We start from the raw sequence: 18,116 nt of genomic DNA, 5'->3' as shown, positions 1-18,116 counted from the left end.
GAGGCAATATTGGAAATAATTTGGTGGGCCTGGCTATAGTCAGATTTCTACAGTTGGTAGAAAGTATAGGAGTTCCTGTTGTGGCTCAGTGGATTAAAGACCACTGTTGCCGCTAGCTGTGGCTAGGTTGCAGATGCAGCTTAGATCTGGTGGTGCTTTGTCTGTGGTGTAGACCCCAGCTGCAGCTCTGATTTGACCCCTAGCCTTGGAAACTTCCATATGCTACAGGTGCAGCTGTAAAAAGAATAGAGGAAAAAAAAAAAGAAAGAAAAAGAGAAAGTATAATTTGTTGAAATATAGAAGACAGAAGATGATGTCAGATTTGCAGTTCACTTACTCATCTTAATCTGGTCCATCCAGTAAGAGGACTGTTCAAAAGAAGCCTACATTGCTCTAATTTTAAAATAATATCTTGTTTAAGAAAAGGGATAGATTAGCAGAATACAAATTCTCTAAAGCAGATCCTGTAATGCCTAGGACCTATACATTTTAAGGTGGCAAGAACTGGGCAGATGTGATTAATATATGGTCAAGAACTTAGGCTCTGGATTCAGGCCTGATTGCATACTTGTTCCACCACTTACCAGCTGTGTAAATTTCAATAGTCTCCAAACCACCACTTCAGTTTTGTAAACTTCTTAACCTCTAAGCCTTGGTTTTCTCATCTGTAAAATGGGGATAATAACCATACTTATCTTAATGCTTAATTGATAGCACCCTATACATAGGAAGTCCTCAAAGTGAATTATTATCATCATCATTAATGAACTGTGAGTCAGTTGTTCATGCGTTAACTCCTCAGTCAGATAGAAAGAACCAACTGGGACTTGACATATGGGTCTGGTCAGCTATTTTGTTAGTGAAATAATGTAAGAGGAGCATCTGAAGAAAAAGAGGAACATGGAACATTTGAGTTGGCTGTGTCCGCTTTATAATAGTATTTATTTTTGTGTGATGACACAGCTATCTTTGTTAGGCTGTCACTCATATCATAGAAGTCTGTGAGGTTTTGTGGATCTTCTGTCTGCAAATAGTAATAGGAATTTAGGTTTGGGAGATCTTGTTTGTGATGCATTAAAACACTATAATAAATCATTATCACAGTCTAGATATAGCCCAGGTCTTACAGAAGATGACAAGAAAGAAACAGAATCAACCCTGCTTGATTGCAGAGTAAGATTTTTGTAGTTTGTTTTAAAATAGCATTTAAAATTTCTGTAATTTGTAGGGTAAAATCCCAATAATTTTACTGATTGAATTCTATTTTCTATTTACTTGTTCCAATCAAACACATTGACTCACTACTCGGTCTTAATATAATTTGGCCTTTTGAGAACATTAGAAAAAAAGTCAGTGGAGGGCTTAATCAAGGAGGGAAGCTGAAATATGTTATTCTTCCTTTCTGTTGGGGCATGGGGAAGAATGTTAATTTACTCAGTCCCTGATTTCCTGTCCCTATCCAAATGTACTATGTTCTCCTTTTATGTCTCCTGAATGTTATAGGTCCATGTTATGCTGTATATCTTTCTGTGTTATTTTGAATTTAAAATCATGCTTCTTTGGATAAAACTTAGCACCAGAGTGTAAAGCACCTCAAGACCCAGAGTGTTAGCCTTATTTATATTTATATTAATATCAGTATAGTGACTGGTGAATACATCTTTACTGATGGTTGAGTGAAGTTTTTGGCAAGTGGGTGTATATATGTGGAGAGTGGAGAGGAGATGAATGAAGGAAAATGTGCTTTTAATTAGGGGGTATAGAAGGTAAATTAGTACTTTCAGTAATTATCATTACTGCTGTTCTTGAAAGTCCTTTGAAAGAGGACTTTAGAGATCTAACCGTGATGGTTCATTTAGAGTGTTATCACCAAGCAGAGTTAGATGGATAGAGACACTTAAATAGAATCAACATCCATGTCTGTTTTGTTTTATCTTATCTGTTGGTGACAGATATTGACTGTTCTTCTTTCTGTGAAATTTCATTTTATATAAGAATCAGAAATAAGTAATATCCCAATACTTTTGTTTCAGATGAGTTGATTTGATAATCATGTTTATAACTGAGGGAAAAACATATCTAAAACAATATTCTGACTATTTTCACATACATTTCCATCTTTTGCTTGAATTATAAAAATAGTTCTTAGCATGTACTCTTCCAATCCATTTTCTACACTGCAGTCAGAGATATCTTTTTAATGCATATCTGATTCTTGCTCTTTTCTTACTGTATGTGGATATATACATACACACATACATATATATGTATATACATATACATGTATGTATTTCCATACATGTGTCCTTAAGAAAAATTAAAGCAAAATAAAAACAAGAGTCAATATATTTCAAATGGGCTTGGCAAAAATGCCAGTATAGTTAACCAGTATTGGACTCTATATAGTCTATATAGTCTGGACTGCTGAGTTTTGGTTTCCTCTTACACCACATCTCTCTGTCCTAGATCCGCAAGTACGAGGCAACTTTTTAAACCTTTTCTTTTTTTTTTAATCTTTATTGAGGTATAATCGACAAAATTGTAAGATATTTAAAGTCATCACTTTAATGATTTGATATAGGTATATATTGTGACAGGATCCTTCCCGTCCAGGTAATTAGTATATCTATCACTGTATGTATTTTTCAATTTATAATTTTTGGTGAGAACATTTAAGTTCTAATTTCTTAGTAAACTTCAGTTATACAATACAGTATTATCAACTGTAGTTATCGTGTAATACATTACAGCCTCAGAATGTATTCATCTTATAGCTGAAAGTTTACACCCTTTACCATTCTCTATTTCTCCCACCCCCAGCTTCTCACAATCACTTTGCGACTATATGCTGCTATGAGTTTGTTTGACTTTTTAAAAAATTAGATTGTATATATAAGTGACAACTTGCTGTTGTCTGTCTTTATCTACCTTATTTCACTCAGCGTGATGACCTCAAGTTCCATCGATGTTGTGGCAAATGGCAAGATCTCGTTCTGTCTCCTGATGAACACTCCATTGTGTGTGTGTGTTTATCTTTTTTATCCTATTTTATCCATTCTACTGTTGATGTAAATTTATATTATTTCTACGTCTTGGCTGTTGTGAATATTACGGTATCAATTTTAGGGGTATAAATATCTAATCAATATCCTATTTTCATTTCCTTCAAATATATGCCCACATGTGGTATTGCTGGATCATATGGTAGTTGCATTTTTAATTTTTTGAGGAATCTCCATATTGTTTTCCACAGTGGCTGTAACAATTTACATGCTCATCAGCAGTGCACATGGGCTCCCTTTTCACTACATCTTCACAAACACTTATCATTATAGTCATTTTGAGGACAACCATTCTAACTGGTATAAGGTGGTATCTCACCTTTTTATGTGTCTGTTGGTCATCTGTAAGTCTTCTTTGGAAAAATGTCTATTCGGTTACACTGCTCATTTTTCATTGCATTGTTTTTTTTGCTATTTAGTTGCATTTATTCCTTACATGTTTTGGATATTGACCTCTTGTCAGACATATGATCTGTAAGTATTTTGTTCCATTTAGTAGCTTGCCTTTTCATTTTGTTGATAGTTTCCTATCAACAGAAGCAAACTGTGCAGAAGCTTTAGTTTGATATAGCCCCTTGTTTATTTTTGTTCTGTTACTTTTTCTTTCAGTATCATGTCCAGAAAATCATCTTCAAGACTGATGTCAAGGAGCTTACTGTCTATGTTTTATTCTAGAAGTTTTATGTTTTCAGGCCTTGTATTCAAGCCTTCAGTCCATTTCGAGCTGATTATTTTGTTTGGTGTATGTAGCGGTGCAGTTTCGTTCTTTTACACGTGGCTATCCGGTTTTCCCAATGCTATTTATTTAAGAGACTGTCCTTTATTCCATTGTGTATTCTTAGTTCTTTTGTCATAAATAAACTGACTGAATATGCATGGGTTTATTTCTGGGTTCTCTATTTTGCTCCATTGATCACATATCAGTTTTTAATGCCAATGCCATACTGTTTTGATTACTGTATCTTTGTAATATTTGTACTGTAGTTTGACATCAGGAAGCATGATACCTCCTGATTTGTTCTCCTTTTTCAAGATTGCTTTTGTTATTCAGGGGCTTTTGTGGTTCCATACAAATTTTGAGAGTGTTTTGTTCTGTTTTTTGTGAAAAAGATCATTGGTTTTGATAGGAATTTCATTAATTCTGTAGCTTGCTTTGGGTAGTATGGACATTTTAACAATATTAATCCTTCCAATCCCTGAACATGGACTGTTTTTCTACTTGTTAGTGTCTTTATCAGTTTCTCTCATCAGTGTCTGATAGTCTTCAGTTATAGGTCTTTCAATTCCTTCGTTAATTACTTAATTTTAAATTAAAACATTTCATGTAAGGCTATTCTAGTGGTTATGAACTTCTTCAGCTTTTGGTTTTCTAGATAACTTTTGATCTCTCCTTCCATGCTTACGGACATTTTGCCTTGTAGAGTATTCTTGAGTGGCAGGTTTTTTCTTTCAGCACTCTGAATATATTATGCCACTCCCTTCTGGCTTGCAAAACTTCTCTGAAAATTGGCTTATAGTCTTATGGGTGCTTCCTTTTACAAAACAACTAAATCAGACAGCAGCCAAATGAAGAAGTAGGGTAAATATGCTCCAGGTTAGGCAATGGTCAATATGTAGGACCTTCAGATGGAAAGCTTAGATTGAATATTCTAGAAATATTTTTTCACTAGAAAGTGAAAAAAGGCCAGACTGGAGTGAAATGCTGAAAAAGGGCACAGCCAGGAATATGGCTGGAGAGATATGCAAAGTGAAGGATCATGCAGGATCCTGTTTGCAGTGTTAAGGAGTTTGAATTTTATTTTAAATACATTAGGAAGCTATTGATCAGTTTTAAGCAAGAGAAAGATGTCATCACTGTATATTTTCTCTTTTCTTTTCTTGCATTTCTTTTCATTTCAGGGCCACACCTGCAGCATGTGGAAGTTCCCAGGCTAGAGGTCGAATTAGAGCTGCAGCTGCTGGCCTATACCACAGTCACATCAACTTGGGATCTAAGCTGTGTCTGTGACTGACACCATGGCAATGATGGATTCAAGACCCACTGAGTGAGGCCAGGGATCAAACTGCATCCTCGTGGACACTGGTCGGATTCATTTCCACTGAATCACAATGGGAACTTCCTCACTGTTTGTTTTCTTAAAAGTTAGTTTGGCTGGATTGTGTAGAATGAATTACATTGAGATAAGACTAAAAAGAGTCATGGAGAAGTTCCATTGTGGCTCAGCAGGTTAAAAAATGAACATAGGATCTGTGGATGCAGGTTCGATCCCTGGACTTGCTCAGTGGGTCAAGGATCTGGCACTGCCACAAGTGACAGTATAGATTGCAGACCTGGCTCAGATCTCGTGTTGCTTTGGCTGTGGTGTAGGCTGATCACTGCAGCTTTGATTGGACCCCTATCCTGGGAACTTCCCTTCCATATGCTGCAGGTGCAGCACCACCCCCTCCTGCCAAAAAAAAAAAAAAAAAAAAGACTGAAAGGAGTCATTGAGACCAGGTAGAGGCTATTGAGTACCACAAGTAATGGTGAGTTTTTCTCAGGTGGTAACTGTGCGGTGAAGTGGATGAACTGAGAATTCCTTAGTAAAATTGCTCAATCAATGGGAGGTGTTCGATGCGAAGACATATGAAGAATTGAAGGAGATGGTAAAAAATGTGTATTTTAGAACTTGGAAAAAGGGTGGAGCTGGGTGAGTGGATGAATTCTTACCCATTGTTAATTCCAGCTCAGCCTGGTATAATTGTGTTAGGTTCAGCTGTCCATTTTAGACCACTGTTTCTCCTTATGGGATATTTTTTCTTCTGGGATGAACAAAGGAGGAAGGACATGAAGACGAGCTGGGAAAGAAGTATGGACTATAAAAGGGAGTCCTTATTGGAGATCTCTTGTGGCTCAGTGGGTTAAGGATCCAGTGTTGTCACTGCGGGGGCTAGGGTCACTGTTGTGGGTTGGGTTTGATCCCTGGCCCAGTAACTTACACATGCCACACGCATGGCCAAAAAAAAAGGAGTCCTTATTGTTTCTTAATGAATGTGGGTTTTGGGTCCTATTATACTGTGGTTATTAGTAAAATAGTAATTTCCTTTTTACCCAGAGCAGTTTTTAGACTTTATAATTTTAAATTTATTTTCTGTAAACTTCAAGGACCATTGACCTATGTCAAAGTTACTCTGTATGGTAGTGGCCATGTGAAATGTTTAGATGCACTTAAGAGGAAGAGATTTGAATTTGAAAATCTGCTTTCTATAGATATGTTAAATCTGTAAACCAAGAGGTTCACTGTGGTGGTCGTGTGTGGGTGTTTCCGAACAAAAGTAATTCCAACATTATCCAAATGAATAGACAACGATAAAAAAGAGCTTATTTTTAAACAAGACCTATAATTGAGCTGGTGAGTATTTATTTCCTGCCACATTTCTGTGACTTCTCTGCATGTGCAGAGCGAATATCTCTGACCCGTATATATACTACATTCATGGCACTGATACTGCATTTGATATGTTTTCTTAAGCGATTCAGTCTTTTCTAAGTGACTTTCTGACAAGTCATTGGCGAGAAGCTGGTCATTGGCCTGATTCTTTAGTTTTCCTCAGTGACTTGGGTGATAGAGATCATGAGCATCAAACTTATAAAGTCAGGTTGTCATTTTAAGCACTGGGTTAGAATGCAAAATGATTCTGCTAAATGGAAAGAGAGTTCAAAATGGAACGAATTCAAGTTTTGATGCGTTCTATATGATATTATATATGTTAGAGAAGAATTTGACATTGAAATGAGAAGAGGCTGCAGACTAAGGGGACGGGGGATGGCAACATGCCAGTTGGAGAACCCACTGGCAAGTGGATATCACAGACTTCCTTGTACACCAATTATCATATGCCTACTCTAAGAATATGGAAGGAAGAGGTTGCACTAGTTTAACACATATCACATTCAGCAGATATAAGTCTGGCTAAGATATTATTAAGATAGTGATTTTGACAGTGATAGCAAAGTAGGTCTGTTTAGTATGTTATCTATAAATATGATTATGTGGTCTATAGATAATAGGTCAGAGTATATTATTTATAGATGCAGTGGTATCTATAGATATTGGTATCTATAGATATTGCTGGTACTTGCTGGAGCTAATAAAATATTAGTTTTAATATCTCAACTCGTTTTCTAGAATAAGAACCCTGTGTGTTTTACCGTATGGTTAACTTTAGCATACATACTCACTTCAACTAAAATACTTATCCAATGTGTCCTAATGTCTTTTTCTATTTCCTTTGCTGAGGGAGAGATGAAAACACTATACTAACATGGCCAAGAAAATCTTCATTCTGCTCCAGGATGGAGTTCTTTGTTATCTATTTCTCTGATCCCTTCTGGCTTGTCCCAGCAGGTATCTTTCACTTGAACCCTCCTTGCCCAGTGCTTACACTCTGCTTGTGTCTTGGCAGTGGACATGGAGAGTCACTCCTTGATTGCAATACAGAGTGAAAATAGATCTCCTATTTTTGTAAAGTTATGATCCTCCCTGAGAAATATCAGGGGACAGCAGTTAATATTTTAATTCTATGCATTGGTATGAGCAATGAATACTGTATTTTGAAACTTCAGGCTTTAGAGTGAGATCCCCTTTTGGTGTTAAATAATTGACTCACTGAGCCTTAAGGATGAAACCTTAGGGATTACCTGTTAAGATGTACACGATCTCTTATGTAGCCTTTCTGAAAGGTGACCATTTAGGTGCTGCTTGATTACTTACTGTAATGGTATGCTCAGTCTCTGAGGCAGCCCATTTTATTGTTGGATGGCTTCCATAGTTAAATTCTTGTAATCTTTTTTGTTAGGTAGATGTCCTTGAATTCTTGAAGGTAATAACTCCAACTTATTGGCTTCTTATTATTCTTATGATAAAGACAAATTCCTTATCATAGCCTTTCAGTTCTTCATGGTCTGGCCCCTGACTGCCTCTTCAGCTTCATGTTGTATGATTCTTGCTTTAACCAGTCAATTCCAGCCACCCTGGACTTTTAGTTTTTTTTTTTTCTTTGTTTTATTATTTCATAAAGGCTTTGTGTATGATGTCCTTTCAGCCTAGAAAGTTCTTTTCCCAATCTCCTTTCATATTTCACCATATTAACTTTATTGTTTAGATTTCAGCACAATCATTTCTTTACTTAATTTCTCTATGACCTTCTTGATTAGATTAGATCTCTCTGTTATATGCACTCATGGTACTCTGCACCTCTTCTTTGTAGCTTGTGTTGCAATTGCGATTTTTTTTGTTTTTGTTTTTGTCTTTTAGGGCCGCACCCATGACATATGGAGGTTCCCAGGCTAGGATTCCAATCAGAACTGTAGCTGCTGGCCTATGCCACAGTCACAGCAATGTGGGATCTGAGCCACATTTGCGACCTACACCTATACTGCAACACCAGATCCTTAACCCACTGAGTGAGGCCGAGGATTAAACCCGTGTCCTCATGGATGCTAGTCGGGTTTGCTAATCGCTGAGCCATGAAAGGGAACTCCCAGTGATTTTAATTAATCAGTGATTAATAGATGAATTTCTTTTAACCCATTTCCCTTGTGTTTTTGCTCACTGTATATTGTTAGCACTTAGTACTGAGATTGCCACATGGCAGGTGTGAAACAATTTGTTGTTGAATGAAATGAATGAAATCATCAGGTCTGCCTTTTGGATACATAGGAAAACCTCACAAATTTTACTTCTGCATGATAATGCTTCAAAAAATTTGAGAGAGCTAGAATGTTTTTCTTTCAGAAGAAAATATTGCATATATCCTGTCCTTAGATTGTCTTTCCTGTGACAAACAAGAGCCCTCTACAATCCTGGTTGGTGTTCTCCTGGACATGCATTCATGTTGGTCAGTGTACTTGGTACGATGAGGCAATTGGTTCTGAAAGTAATGCTTCCAAATTGTGAGAATGACTTTAGGTTTTAGAAATTCATGCTAGAATAAGGAGTAGCTCTTTTGAGCTGAACTAGTCTCCAGAGTGTGATATTTTAAGCTTTCGGTTCATTTTACATGCATTAATTTAATTTCCATATAGGTTGTCTTTTGAAGAAAATAAATCTATTTCTACAAATTTTGAAAATCACTGTGAAATCTTTTGTGTAAGCAAAACCATGAGCTTTCAAATCATTAGTAAGGAATAAATATTTCCTGGACAGCATTTCACAATAAGAACCCATTTTTACTCTTTCTTATATTTTAGGAGAAAATAATGCACATAGTGGGAATGTGCAAATTAAAGACCTTATATAAACTATATTACTTTTTATATTTTTCGACATAAAGTAAGGAAAATAAGTATACAAATGCATGAGTTATTGGTAGCCTTTCTCATCTAGATTAGTTAACAATTGGTATTGACTACTATTAAGCTAGATACTGTTTTTCCGTCTGAGAATAAAAACTTATTTTTATGATTATAAAGTTAATACAAATTCAAAGTAGGCCACTTGGAAATAAAGAGAACACAAGGATATTTACTCTCTACCCAAATATAACTATTGCTAAAGCTTTGGTGCATTTATTTTCATTTTTATGTTAATCCAATAAATATTGAGTACATACTGTTTGCTACCTATTATTCTAGAAGCTAGATATACATAAATTCACAAAATAGGTGAAATTCTTGTTCTCGTGGAGTTTATAACCTAGTGAGGGGATATAAAATCAATAAATAAAATATTAACTATGTCAGCTGTTGCACCATAAAAAATAAATCATAGTAGGGAGCTAAAGAGTGTTACATAGGATAGAAAGAGAAAACGTTTCTGAAGAAGTGACACTGAGCAGAGAGCTGAGGGAATCTCTGAGCAAATATACAGTTCTGGAGTGAGTCAGGCAGAGGGAATAAGATGTGCAAAGGCCCTGAGGCAGGAGTGTGCATGGCATGTTGGAAAAACAGCAAACACGTGAATGTAGCTTTAGCAGAGTGAGCAGAAGAGAGATAAGATCTGACTTATATTTTAAAAGATCCATACTGGATAATCTCTGAAGTGTATAAGCTCTGGGGAAGGAAATAGAAGCAGTGATACTGATTAGGAGGCTACTGTAATGGAACAGGAAGGAGAATACAGTGACTTAGACCAAGATGCTTGATATATTATGTTGGTAGAGACCTAGGAATTTGCTGATAGATCATAATGGGGGAGTGAGAGAAAGAGAAGTGTCAAATAAAACTAATTTCTATTCTCAGCCTTTAAAATTTAACTAAAAAATCTTGAAAACAGAAAAACGTATAAAATGTGACTATATAGCATAATTCATATTTATAAAGCAAACATATATGTAACTATCATAATAAATGATTAATAAATAAAATGCTAACACTATCCCAAAGCCTCGCTTCTGTTTCTTCCCAAGTCCTAATTCTTTTCTTTTAGGAGCATCCATTATTCTGGTATTTATGTTTATCACTTTCTTGCTGTTCTTGAAACATTTATCACTTCTATGTGTGTCCCTAAATATATATTTAGTTAACTTGTTTATGAAAATTACATAAATTGAAAAACATTTTATGTATTCTTTGGGGCCTTTGTTCATAAAATATTATGTTTACAAGTTTCATCTATATTGCAGTGAATAGTGTTAGTTCTTTTTTTTTATTTGTCTTTTTGCCTTTTCTAGGACCACTCCCGCAGCATATGGAGATTCCCAGGCTAGGGGTCTAATCAGAGCTGTAGCCACTGGCCTAAGCCAGAGCCACAACAACGCAGGATCTGAGCCACATCTGCGACCTACACCACAGCTCACGGCAACGCCGGATCATCGACCTACTGAGCAAGGCCAGGGATCGAACCTGCAACCTCGTGGTTCCTAGTCAGATTCGTTAACCACTGTGCCATGCTGGGAACTCCAGTGTTAGTTCATTTTTATTGTTGTATAGTATTCCACTGTGGACTGTGCCATAATGTGTACATTCTTCAGCTGGTAGACAGCTATGAACTTTGTGTACGAGTATCTTAGTACATGGATTTTTCTAGGGAATTTTTATAAGAGGTGAACTGTAATTTTCTAATTTAGAGTAAGTGATCTTTCAACTTAACTCATATTGCTAAACTGTTTTCAAAGTGGTTGTACCAATTTAGACTTCCAACAGCAGTAATTTAGCATTATTCTGGATCTTTGACCAAACATTATTTTTTATAATGATTTTTATTTTTTTCATTATAGCTGATTTGCAGTGTTCTGTCAATTTTCTTTTGTACAGCATGGTGACCCAGTTACACATACATGTATAGATTCTATTTTATCACATTATCATGCTCCATCATAAGTGACTATACATAGTTCCCAGTGCTACACAGCAGGATCTCATTGCTAATCCATTCTGAAAGCAATAGTCTGCATCTCTTAACCCCAAGCTCCCAATCCATCCCACTCTCTCCCTCTCCCCCTTGGCAACCACAAAGTCTATTCTCCAAGTCCATGATTTTCTTTTCTATGGAAAGGTTCATTTGTGCCGTATATTAGATTCCAGGTATAAGTGATATCATATGGTATTTGTTTTTCTCTTTCTGACTGACTTCACTCAGTCCAAACTTATATTATTAATATTTCTGTCAATCTAGTGGATGCATGTTGGTTCCTTGTGGTTTAATTTGTGTTGCTTTGACTGCTAATGAGGTTAAGAATTTACTGTATGCCTACTGGCTGTTTGTGTATCATTTTTTGTAAAGTGCCTGTTCAAGCCTCTTGATCATCTTTTCTACTCACTGACTTTTTGATTGACTTGTGGGAGTTAGTTATTAAATCCATGAATTAAGCTCATTGTTGTTATACATAAAAAGATATCCTATTCCATGGCATGCTTGTCACAATTTTTGTAATATCGCTTTTACTTTATGGTTGGTACTTATTGTGTTTTATTTAAAATTTATTTTCTGCAACCTGCGGTCATAAGTGTATTCTCCTGTATTTCTTTAAAGAGCTTCTTAATTTTATCTTTCACATTTAGGCTTAACTTTTTCATAAGCCCAAACTCTTTAATGGCTTATTTTGCAAATGTGGTTCTGAAATATTTAATTTATCATTTTTATGAGGTTCATTAATCTTTGGACTTTCTAAAGATAAAACACACCACAGACATTTTCCATGAGTATTTTGTAAGCTTATGTAATATAGAAAAAGTATGTCAGCAGCCTAATCCAGGACACGGTTTCATTTTGAAAATTAAAAAAAAAATAACTTCTAAATTCAAACACTGCTTACTTTCATTTTTTCCTTCTTGTTTGCATATGCTTTTTTACTTAAAGCAATGCAGTGAATGAAATAAAAATTGTGCTTCAGTTTTTCTCAGGACTGACACAAACATAGGAGATTTTAGGCTATAAATTTATGACACAACTAAACAGAGAGAGCTGTTTTGCTCTATTTTGAAAATTAGTATTTCAAAAAATTATTTTTTTCTGAGTGTTTATTCTTCTCTCATTTGGAGGAGGGATAATTTACCAAAAGATCAATAAATGTTATAAAGGAACGTAAAACAGGTAAAGATAAAGAATGACAGGGTTATTTTGGATGAGGTCATAGAAGGCTTCTCTAAGGTGACAGTTACACAGAAACTAAGTGAAATGAGGAGTGAGAACTGAGAAGATCTTGGAGAAGCGAATTCCCAGTGGTGGCGCTTCAAATACTCTTAGATGGATATGAGCAAAGCTGGTGTGCCTGGAGTGGAATGCAGTTGTCAATTTATTCAGTTTCTAGTTAAGGTTTTCAAAGTCAATTCTAAACCTGGTTGTTTTCATCCAGTTTAATGCACCTTATATTCTCCCATCATGTAATCTTTCTCAAGTACTTTCACCAACCTATCAGTAGTCTGTTCGTAAACCTCCCGCTAACCAGTCGTTTCTACCATTTATTGATGTCTTTATTTATAGTTGGCTTGTCACTATGACTAAGGAAAGTCATTAACTATGGTTACTTAAATTAATCCCTGTGTTTGCTGACCTTGGGGTGTGATACCTAGCATTGTCTTCTTGAGAAGCCACTCCATCAAAAATTTACATCTTCAGTTTGGTATGTCTGACATTGACATTTTAATTTGGGGCATATATTTGGAACCACATCTTGTTTTTTTGTTGTCATTGTTCCTGCCTTAACAATATGGCCTAGTTCTCCGTATCAGCCATTGTTTGAGCCACTTATTCAGTGTACCTCAGGTTCGGCTCCCAAAAAAAGTGGCTGTTTATTCTGTGAGTTCTCTCCCTAAGGCCACTCAGTGAATTTTAGTATCCTATGTAGTCTATATTTGAAGCCATATCATTGTAAACATACCCTCCAAATTTGGTGAAATGAATGCCTAACTGCTTTCATATGACATGGGAAAAAGCAAACAAGTTTAATTTTATTTATATGTATTCTGTACTTTAAAAAAAGGAATTTGAGACAAAAGCAACACAAATTTAAAAAATGTAAATAGGGATTTCCTTGGTGGCTCAGTGGGTTAAGAATCTACTGTTGTCACCGCTGTGGCTCTGGTTATAGCCGTGGCATGGGTTTGACCCCTGGCTTGGGGACTTCTGTGTGCCACTAGTGTGGCTAAAAAAAAAAAAAAAGAAAGAAAAGTAGATAGAGTGTCAATATTCAAGGCAAATGAGAATACAAATGAGCAAGGGGGTACTTTAGTCACGACTACCTGATTTGAACTGTACTAGAGTATGTTTACAACATCTCAGTATGTCCAGATATGTCCAGCCATTTGGATGGCTTGTTTTCTGTGTTATAAATAAAAAATGCAGTTAAACAGCATAACCAATAGCACTTTTCATCTTAATTTTGGCCCTGTTTATCAGACACTATATATATAGGGTCCCTATATTGAACACCTACTATGTGATGTTCAAACACAAACACAGACCTTTTCAGAATACAATTGAGTAGGAATTTTACAAATGAGGGAATGAAAGTTTATAGGATTTTACAAATGAAGAAAATGAGGTTGAGTAAGGTTAAATGATTTGCTAAGGTCACAGCCAACAAGGCAAAGTCAGGATTTCAATGCAGATCTGAGAAAATTTAAAGTCTTTTTCTATTATATCATCCTAGTTTGCCTGTTTCAGAGAAGTTTTACTCAAATGTGCATTTTCTTTTTTTTTAACATTTGTGTGGCATAATTTAAACAGTATTTGAATATGACATTTAGTTTTTATTCCTAGACACAGTTGGAAAAAAAAATTTAAAGGCTTCAGAACAGCTTTTTATTTAGTTGTTATTACCATGTACAGTCCACTTGTTTTCTTTTTCTGTTTTTTTTTTTTCACTTTTTAAAGTTTTTTGAAGTAGATTTACAAGGTTGTGATAATTTCCGCTGTACAACAAAGTGATGGAGTTATAAATATACACCCATCCATGATCTTTCAGATTCTTTTCCCAATAGGTCATCACATAATATTGGGTAGAGGTCCCTGTGCTATACAGCAGGTCCCCACTGGCGAACCGTTCCATATACGTCAGTGTGCATTTGCCAATCCCAAACCCCCAGCCCATCCCCGCCCCCTCCTGTCCCTTTTGGTAACCATAAATTTTCAACTTCTGTGAGTCTGTTTCTGTTTTGCAAATAAGATTATCTGTATCCTTTTTTAAGATTCCACATGTAAGTGATATCATATGATGTTTGTCTTTCACTGTCTAACTTCACTTAGTATGATAATAACTAGGTCCATCCAGTCTGCTTGTTTTCTAATGAACTTGTGGGTGCTTTTGGTAAGACTCCTTACTCCTCTGAGCCTTATTAAGCACTTATATTGTTGAACTGTCTAGAGGCAAAAACAGTTAACATTTGGGAATATTTTATTGGTTTAAAAATACTTAAGTGTGTTATGTTCTCATTACACATGTGTATCTCTAAACAAGATGTTTTATTTTGCACATTTTAAACTATGTTTAAATGTTATTATATCATATGTATTCTTTTGCAACCTGCCTTTTTCATTTAATATTATATCTATGAGATTTATCCTTATGAATACTTCTTTTTCACTGATATTTTTTTCCTTTGGTTCATAATATTACATTAAAAGAGCATTTCAAAATTTACCTGTCCAATATCTCTGTCTCTCTTTTTTTAGCTGCACCTGTGGCATATAGATGTTCCCGGGCCAGGGATCAAACCCAAGCTATAGAAGTGGCAAGACCAAGTCCTTAACCACTAGGCCACCAGGGAACGTGCTGTTCATTCTCTTATTGATGAACATTTAGATGTTTCCATTTTTTAATTTAATTGTATTAAAATATTCTTGTACATATTTTGAGACATATTTTTTCCCACTGTTTCTCCAGACTAAATGAATAGGTGTGGAATTACCGTCTTATACAGTCCATTTTATATTGTGAAATGTTTACCTCAGTATGGTTAGTTACCACATCATTCACCTCACATGATTACCATGATTTTTGTTCTTGTTATGGTGAGAACATTTAAGATTTACTCTCTTGGGGGGGCGTTTATAACAACTTGGAATGCGGCGCCTGGTCGCGCGTGCTGGTGTGGCGGTGGGTTCCCGGCCGGGGTGTAAGACGGGTTCCCCGGCTCTACCTCTCTCCGTGCAGCCAATTCCCCCACTGCCCTCGCTCACCTGCTCGCCATGGAGTCCTTGGCTTCCCCCGGCGCCTCGGCCCGGCTCCCTCGGCCACCGCTGCCCTGGCAGCAGAGCTCGTTCGGCCTTTGGCCGACGGACTCCTCAAATCGCCCAAACCCCTGATGAAGAAGCAGGCGGTGAAGCGGCACCACCACAAGCACAACCTGAGACACCGCTACGAGTTCTTGGAGACCCTGGGCAAGGGCACCTACGGGAAAGTGAAGCAGGCGCGGGAGAGCTCGGGGCGCCTGGTGGCCATCAAGTCAATCCGGAAAGACAGAATCGAAAATGAGCAAGATCTGATGCACATTCGGCGAGAGATTGAGATCATGTCGTCACTCAGCCACCCCCACATCATTGCCATCCATGAAGTATTTGACAACAGCAGCAAGATCGTGATTGTCATGGAGTACGCCAGCCAGAGGGACCTGTACGACTACATCATCGAGCGGCAGCGGCTCAGCGAGCGGGAGGCCCGCCATTTCTTCCGGCAGATCGTCTCCGCTGTGCACTACTGCCACCAGAATGGAGTTGTCCATCGGGATCTCAAGCTGGAGAACATCCTCGTAGATGCCAATGGAAATATCAAGATCACAAATTTTGGCCTCTCCAACCTCTATCACCAAGGCAAGTTCCTGCAGACGTTCTGCGGAAGCCCCCTCTACGCCTCGCCAGAGATCGTCAATGGGAAGCCCTACATGGGCCCAGAGGTGGATAGCTGGTCCCTGGGTGTTCTCCTGTACATCCTGGTGCATGGCTCCATGCCCTTTGATGGGCAGGACCATAAGACGCTAGTGAAACAGATCAGCAATGGGGCCTACAGGCAGCCACCTAAACCCTCTGACACCTGTGACCTGATCCGGTGGCTGTTAATGGTGAACCCTACCCTGGAGTATGTGGCCAGTCACTGGTGGGTCAACTGGGGCTACGCCACCCGTGTCGGGGAGCAGGAGGCTCTGCACGAGGGAGGTCACCCGGGCAGCGACTCTGACCTGGCCTCCATGGCTGACTGGCTCCGGCGGTCCTCCCGCCCCCTCCTGGAGAACGGGGCCAAGGTCTGCAGCTTCTTTAAGCAGCACGCGCTGGGAGCAGGGAGCCTCACCCCTGGCCTGGAGTACCAGCATTTGCTCAAGAAGTCCCGCAAAGAGAATGACATGGCCCAGACTCTCCAGGGGGACCCAGCTGCTGATGCATCCCCTTGCCCTGGCAGGGGCAACCTCAAGCTGCCTAAAGGCATTCTCAAGAAGAAGGCATCGACCTCTTCGGAGGGGGCGAGGGAGGGCCCTGAGCTCGGCCCAGTCCCTGCAGGCCCGGGACAGGCTGCCCCCCTGCTCCCCAAGAAGGGTATCCTCAAGAAGTCTCGCCAGCGGGAATCTGGCTACTACTCCTCTCCTGAACCCAGTGAGTCTGGGGAGCTCCTGGATGCAGGGGATGTGTTTGTGAGCGGGGACGCCGTGGAACACAAGCCCCCCGAAGCCTCAGGGCTGCTGCTCCATCGCAAGGGCATCCTCAAACACAACGTCAAGTTCTCCCGCGCAGCCCTGGAACTCACAGCCCCCGCCTTCAGCTCTTTGGATCAACTGGCCTCACCTGGCCTGCCAGCCCGGGCCAGCCGCCCCTCGGGGGCTGTGAGTGAGGACAGCATCCTGTCCTCTGAGTCCTTTGACCAGCTGAACTTGCCCGAATGGCTCCTCGAGCCCCCACTGCGGGGCTGTGTGTCTGTGGGCAACCTCATGGGGCTTGAGGAGCCCCCCTTGGAGGGCCCGGGAAGCAGGGGCTTGAGGCGCTGGCGACAGGACCCCCGGGGGGAGAGCTGCTTTTCCCTGATGGACTGCCAGGAGGTGACAGAGGGCCACCAACAGGCGCTGGGGGTCTGTGCCAGGTTCAGCTGAGGGTGGGGGGGCCTTGCCCCATCGGGGCAAGCTTTAAGATGCAGCTGGCTGCACCCTGAGGGGGGAAACACCTTCTTCCCTCCTGCCTCCCAGGACCGGCGTCTCAGCCCCGAAGGCTGAGATGGTCTGCTCTTGAGCCCTGGGGAGAGCTGATGTGGGAAGCGGGCAGATGAAGTGCATTGAGGGTTCAATGTCTTCAGCCCCGTGGAACCAAGCAGATAGTAGGACCAAAAGAGTAGAGTAGAAGAGGGGAAGGCCCGTGGCCAAGTCCAGACTGCATGTTTCTTGTACACACAGTAGGGCCACATAGATCTGGAAAGAACCCTCTATTAGGGCCCAGCTCCCTTCTTGCAAAAAGTTACATTTTGTCTATGGTGTCTTCCTGCCAACGTGGGGATGGAAATTCCTTCCATAGATGATCCCGCCCCCCACCAATCACTGCAACTGGAACACGGCACCCCCTAATGTGCCCAGGGATGTCCTGGGATGGTCTCTCAAAGTGTGCCCTTCCTTATTTCTCTGCGCAGTAAGAACACAACCTCTGTTTCTTCAAAGGT

At 39.1% G+C, this 18,116-nt stretch overlaps 1 protein-coding gene across 1 annotated transcript in view; it reads left to right on the top strand.

The window, feature by feature from the left end:
* The window catches only part of LOC125112078 (NUAK family SNF1-like kinase 2), a 93,492-nt gene extending 75,933 nt beyond the window's left edge, over nucleotides 1-17,559 (top strand). Inside the window, 2 exon segments of the mRNA XM_047754334.1 lie at nucleotides 15,639-15,683; nucleotides 15,686-17,559. Of these exon segments, the coding sequence (XP_047610290.1) occupies nucleotides 15,639-15,683; nucleotides 15,686-17,559 (1,919 nt within the window).
* Nucleotides 17,560-18,116: the final 557 nt, after the last annotated feature.

Source organism: Phacochoerus africanus, chromosome 11 (genome assembly GCF_016906955.1).
Source record: "Phacochoerus africanus isolate WHEZ1 chromosome 11, ROS_Pafr_v1, whole genome shotgun sequence".
Taxonomy (NCBI): domain Eukaryota; kingdom Metazoa; phylum Chordata; class Mammalia; order Artiodactyla; family Suidae; genus Phacochoerus; species Phacochoerus africanus.
The sequence above is the reverse complement of the archived record's forward strand: the minus strand, read 5'-3'. Positions and strand labels throughout refer to the sequence as shown.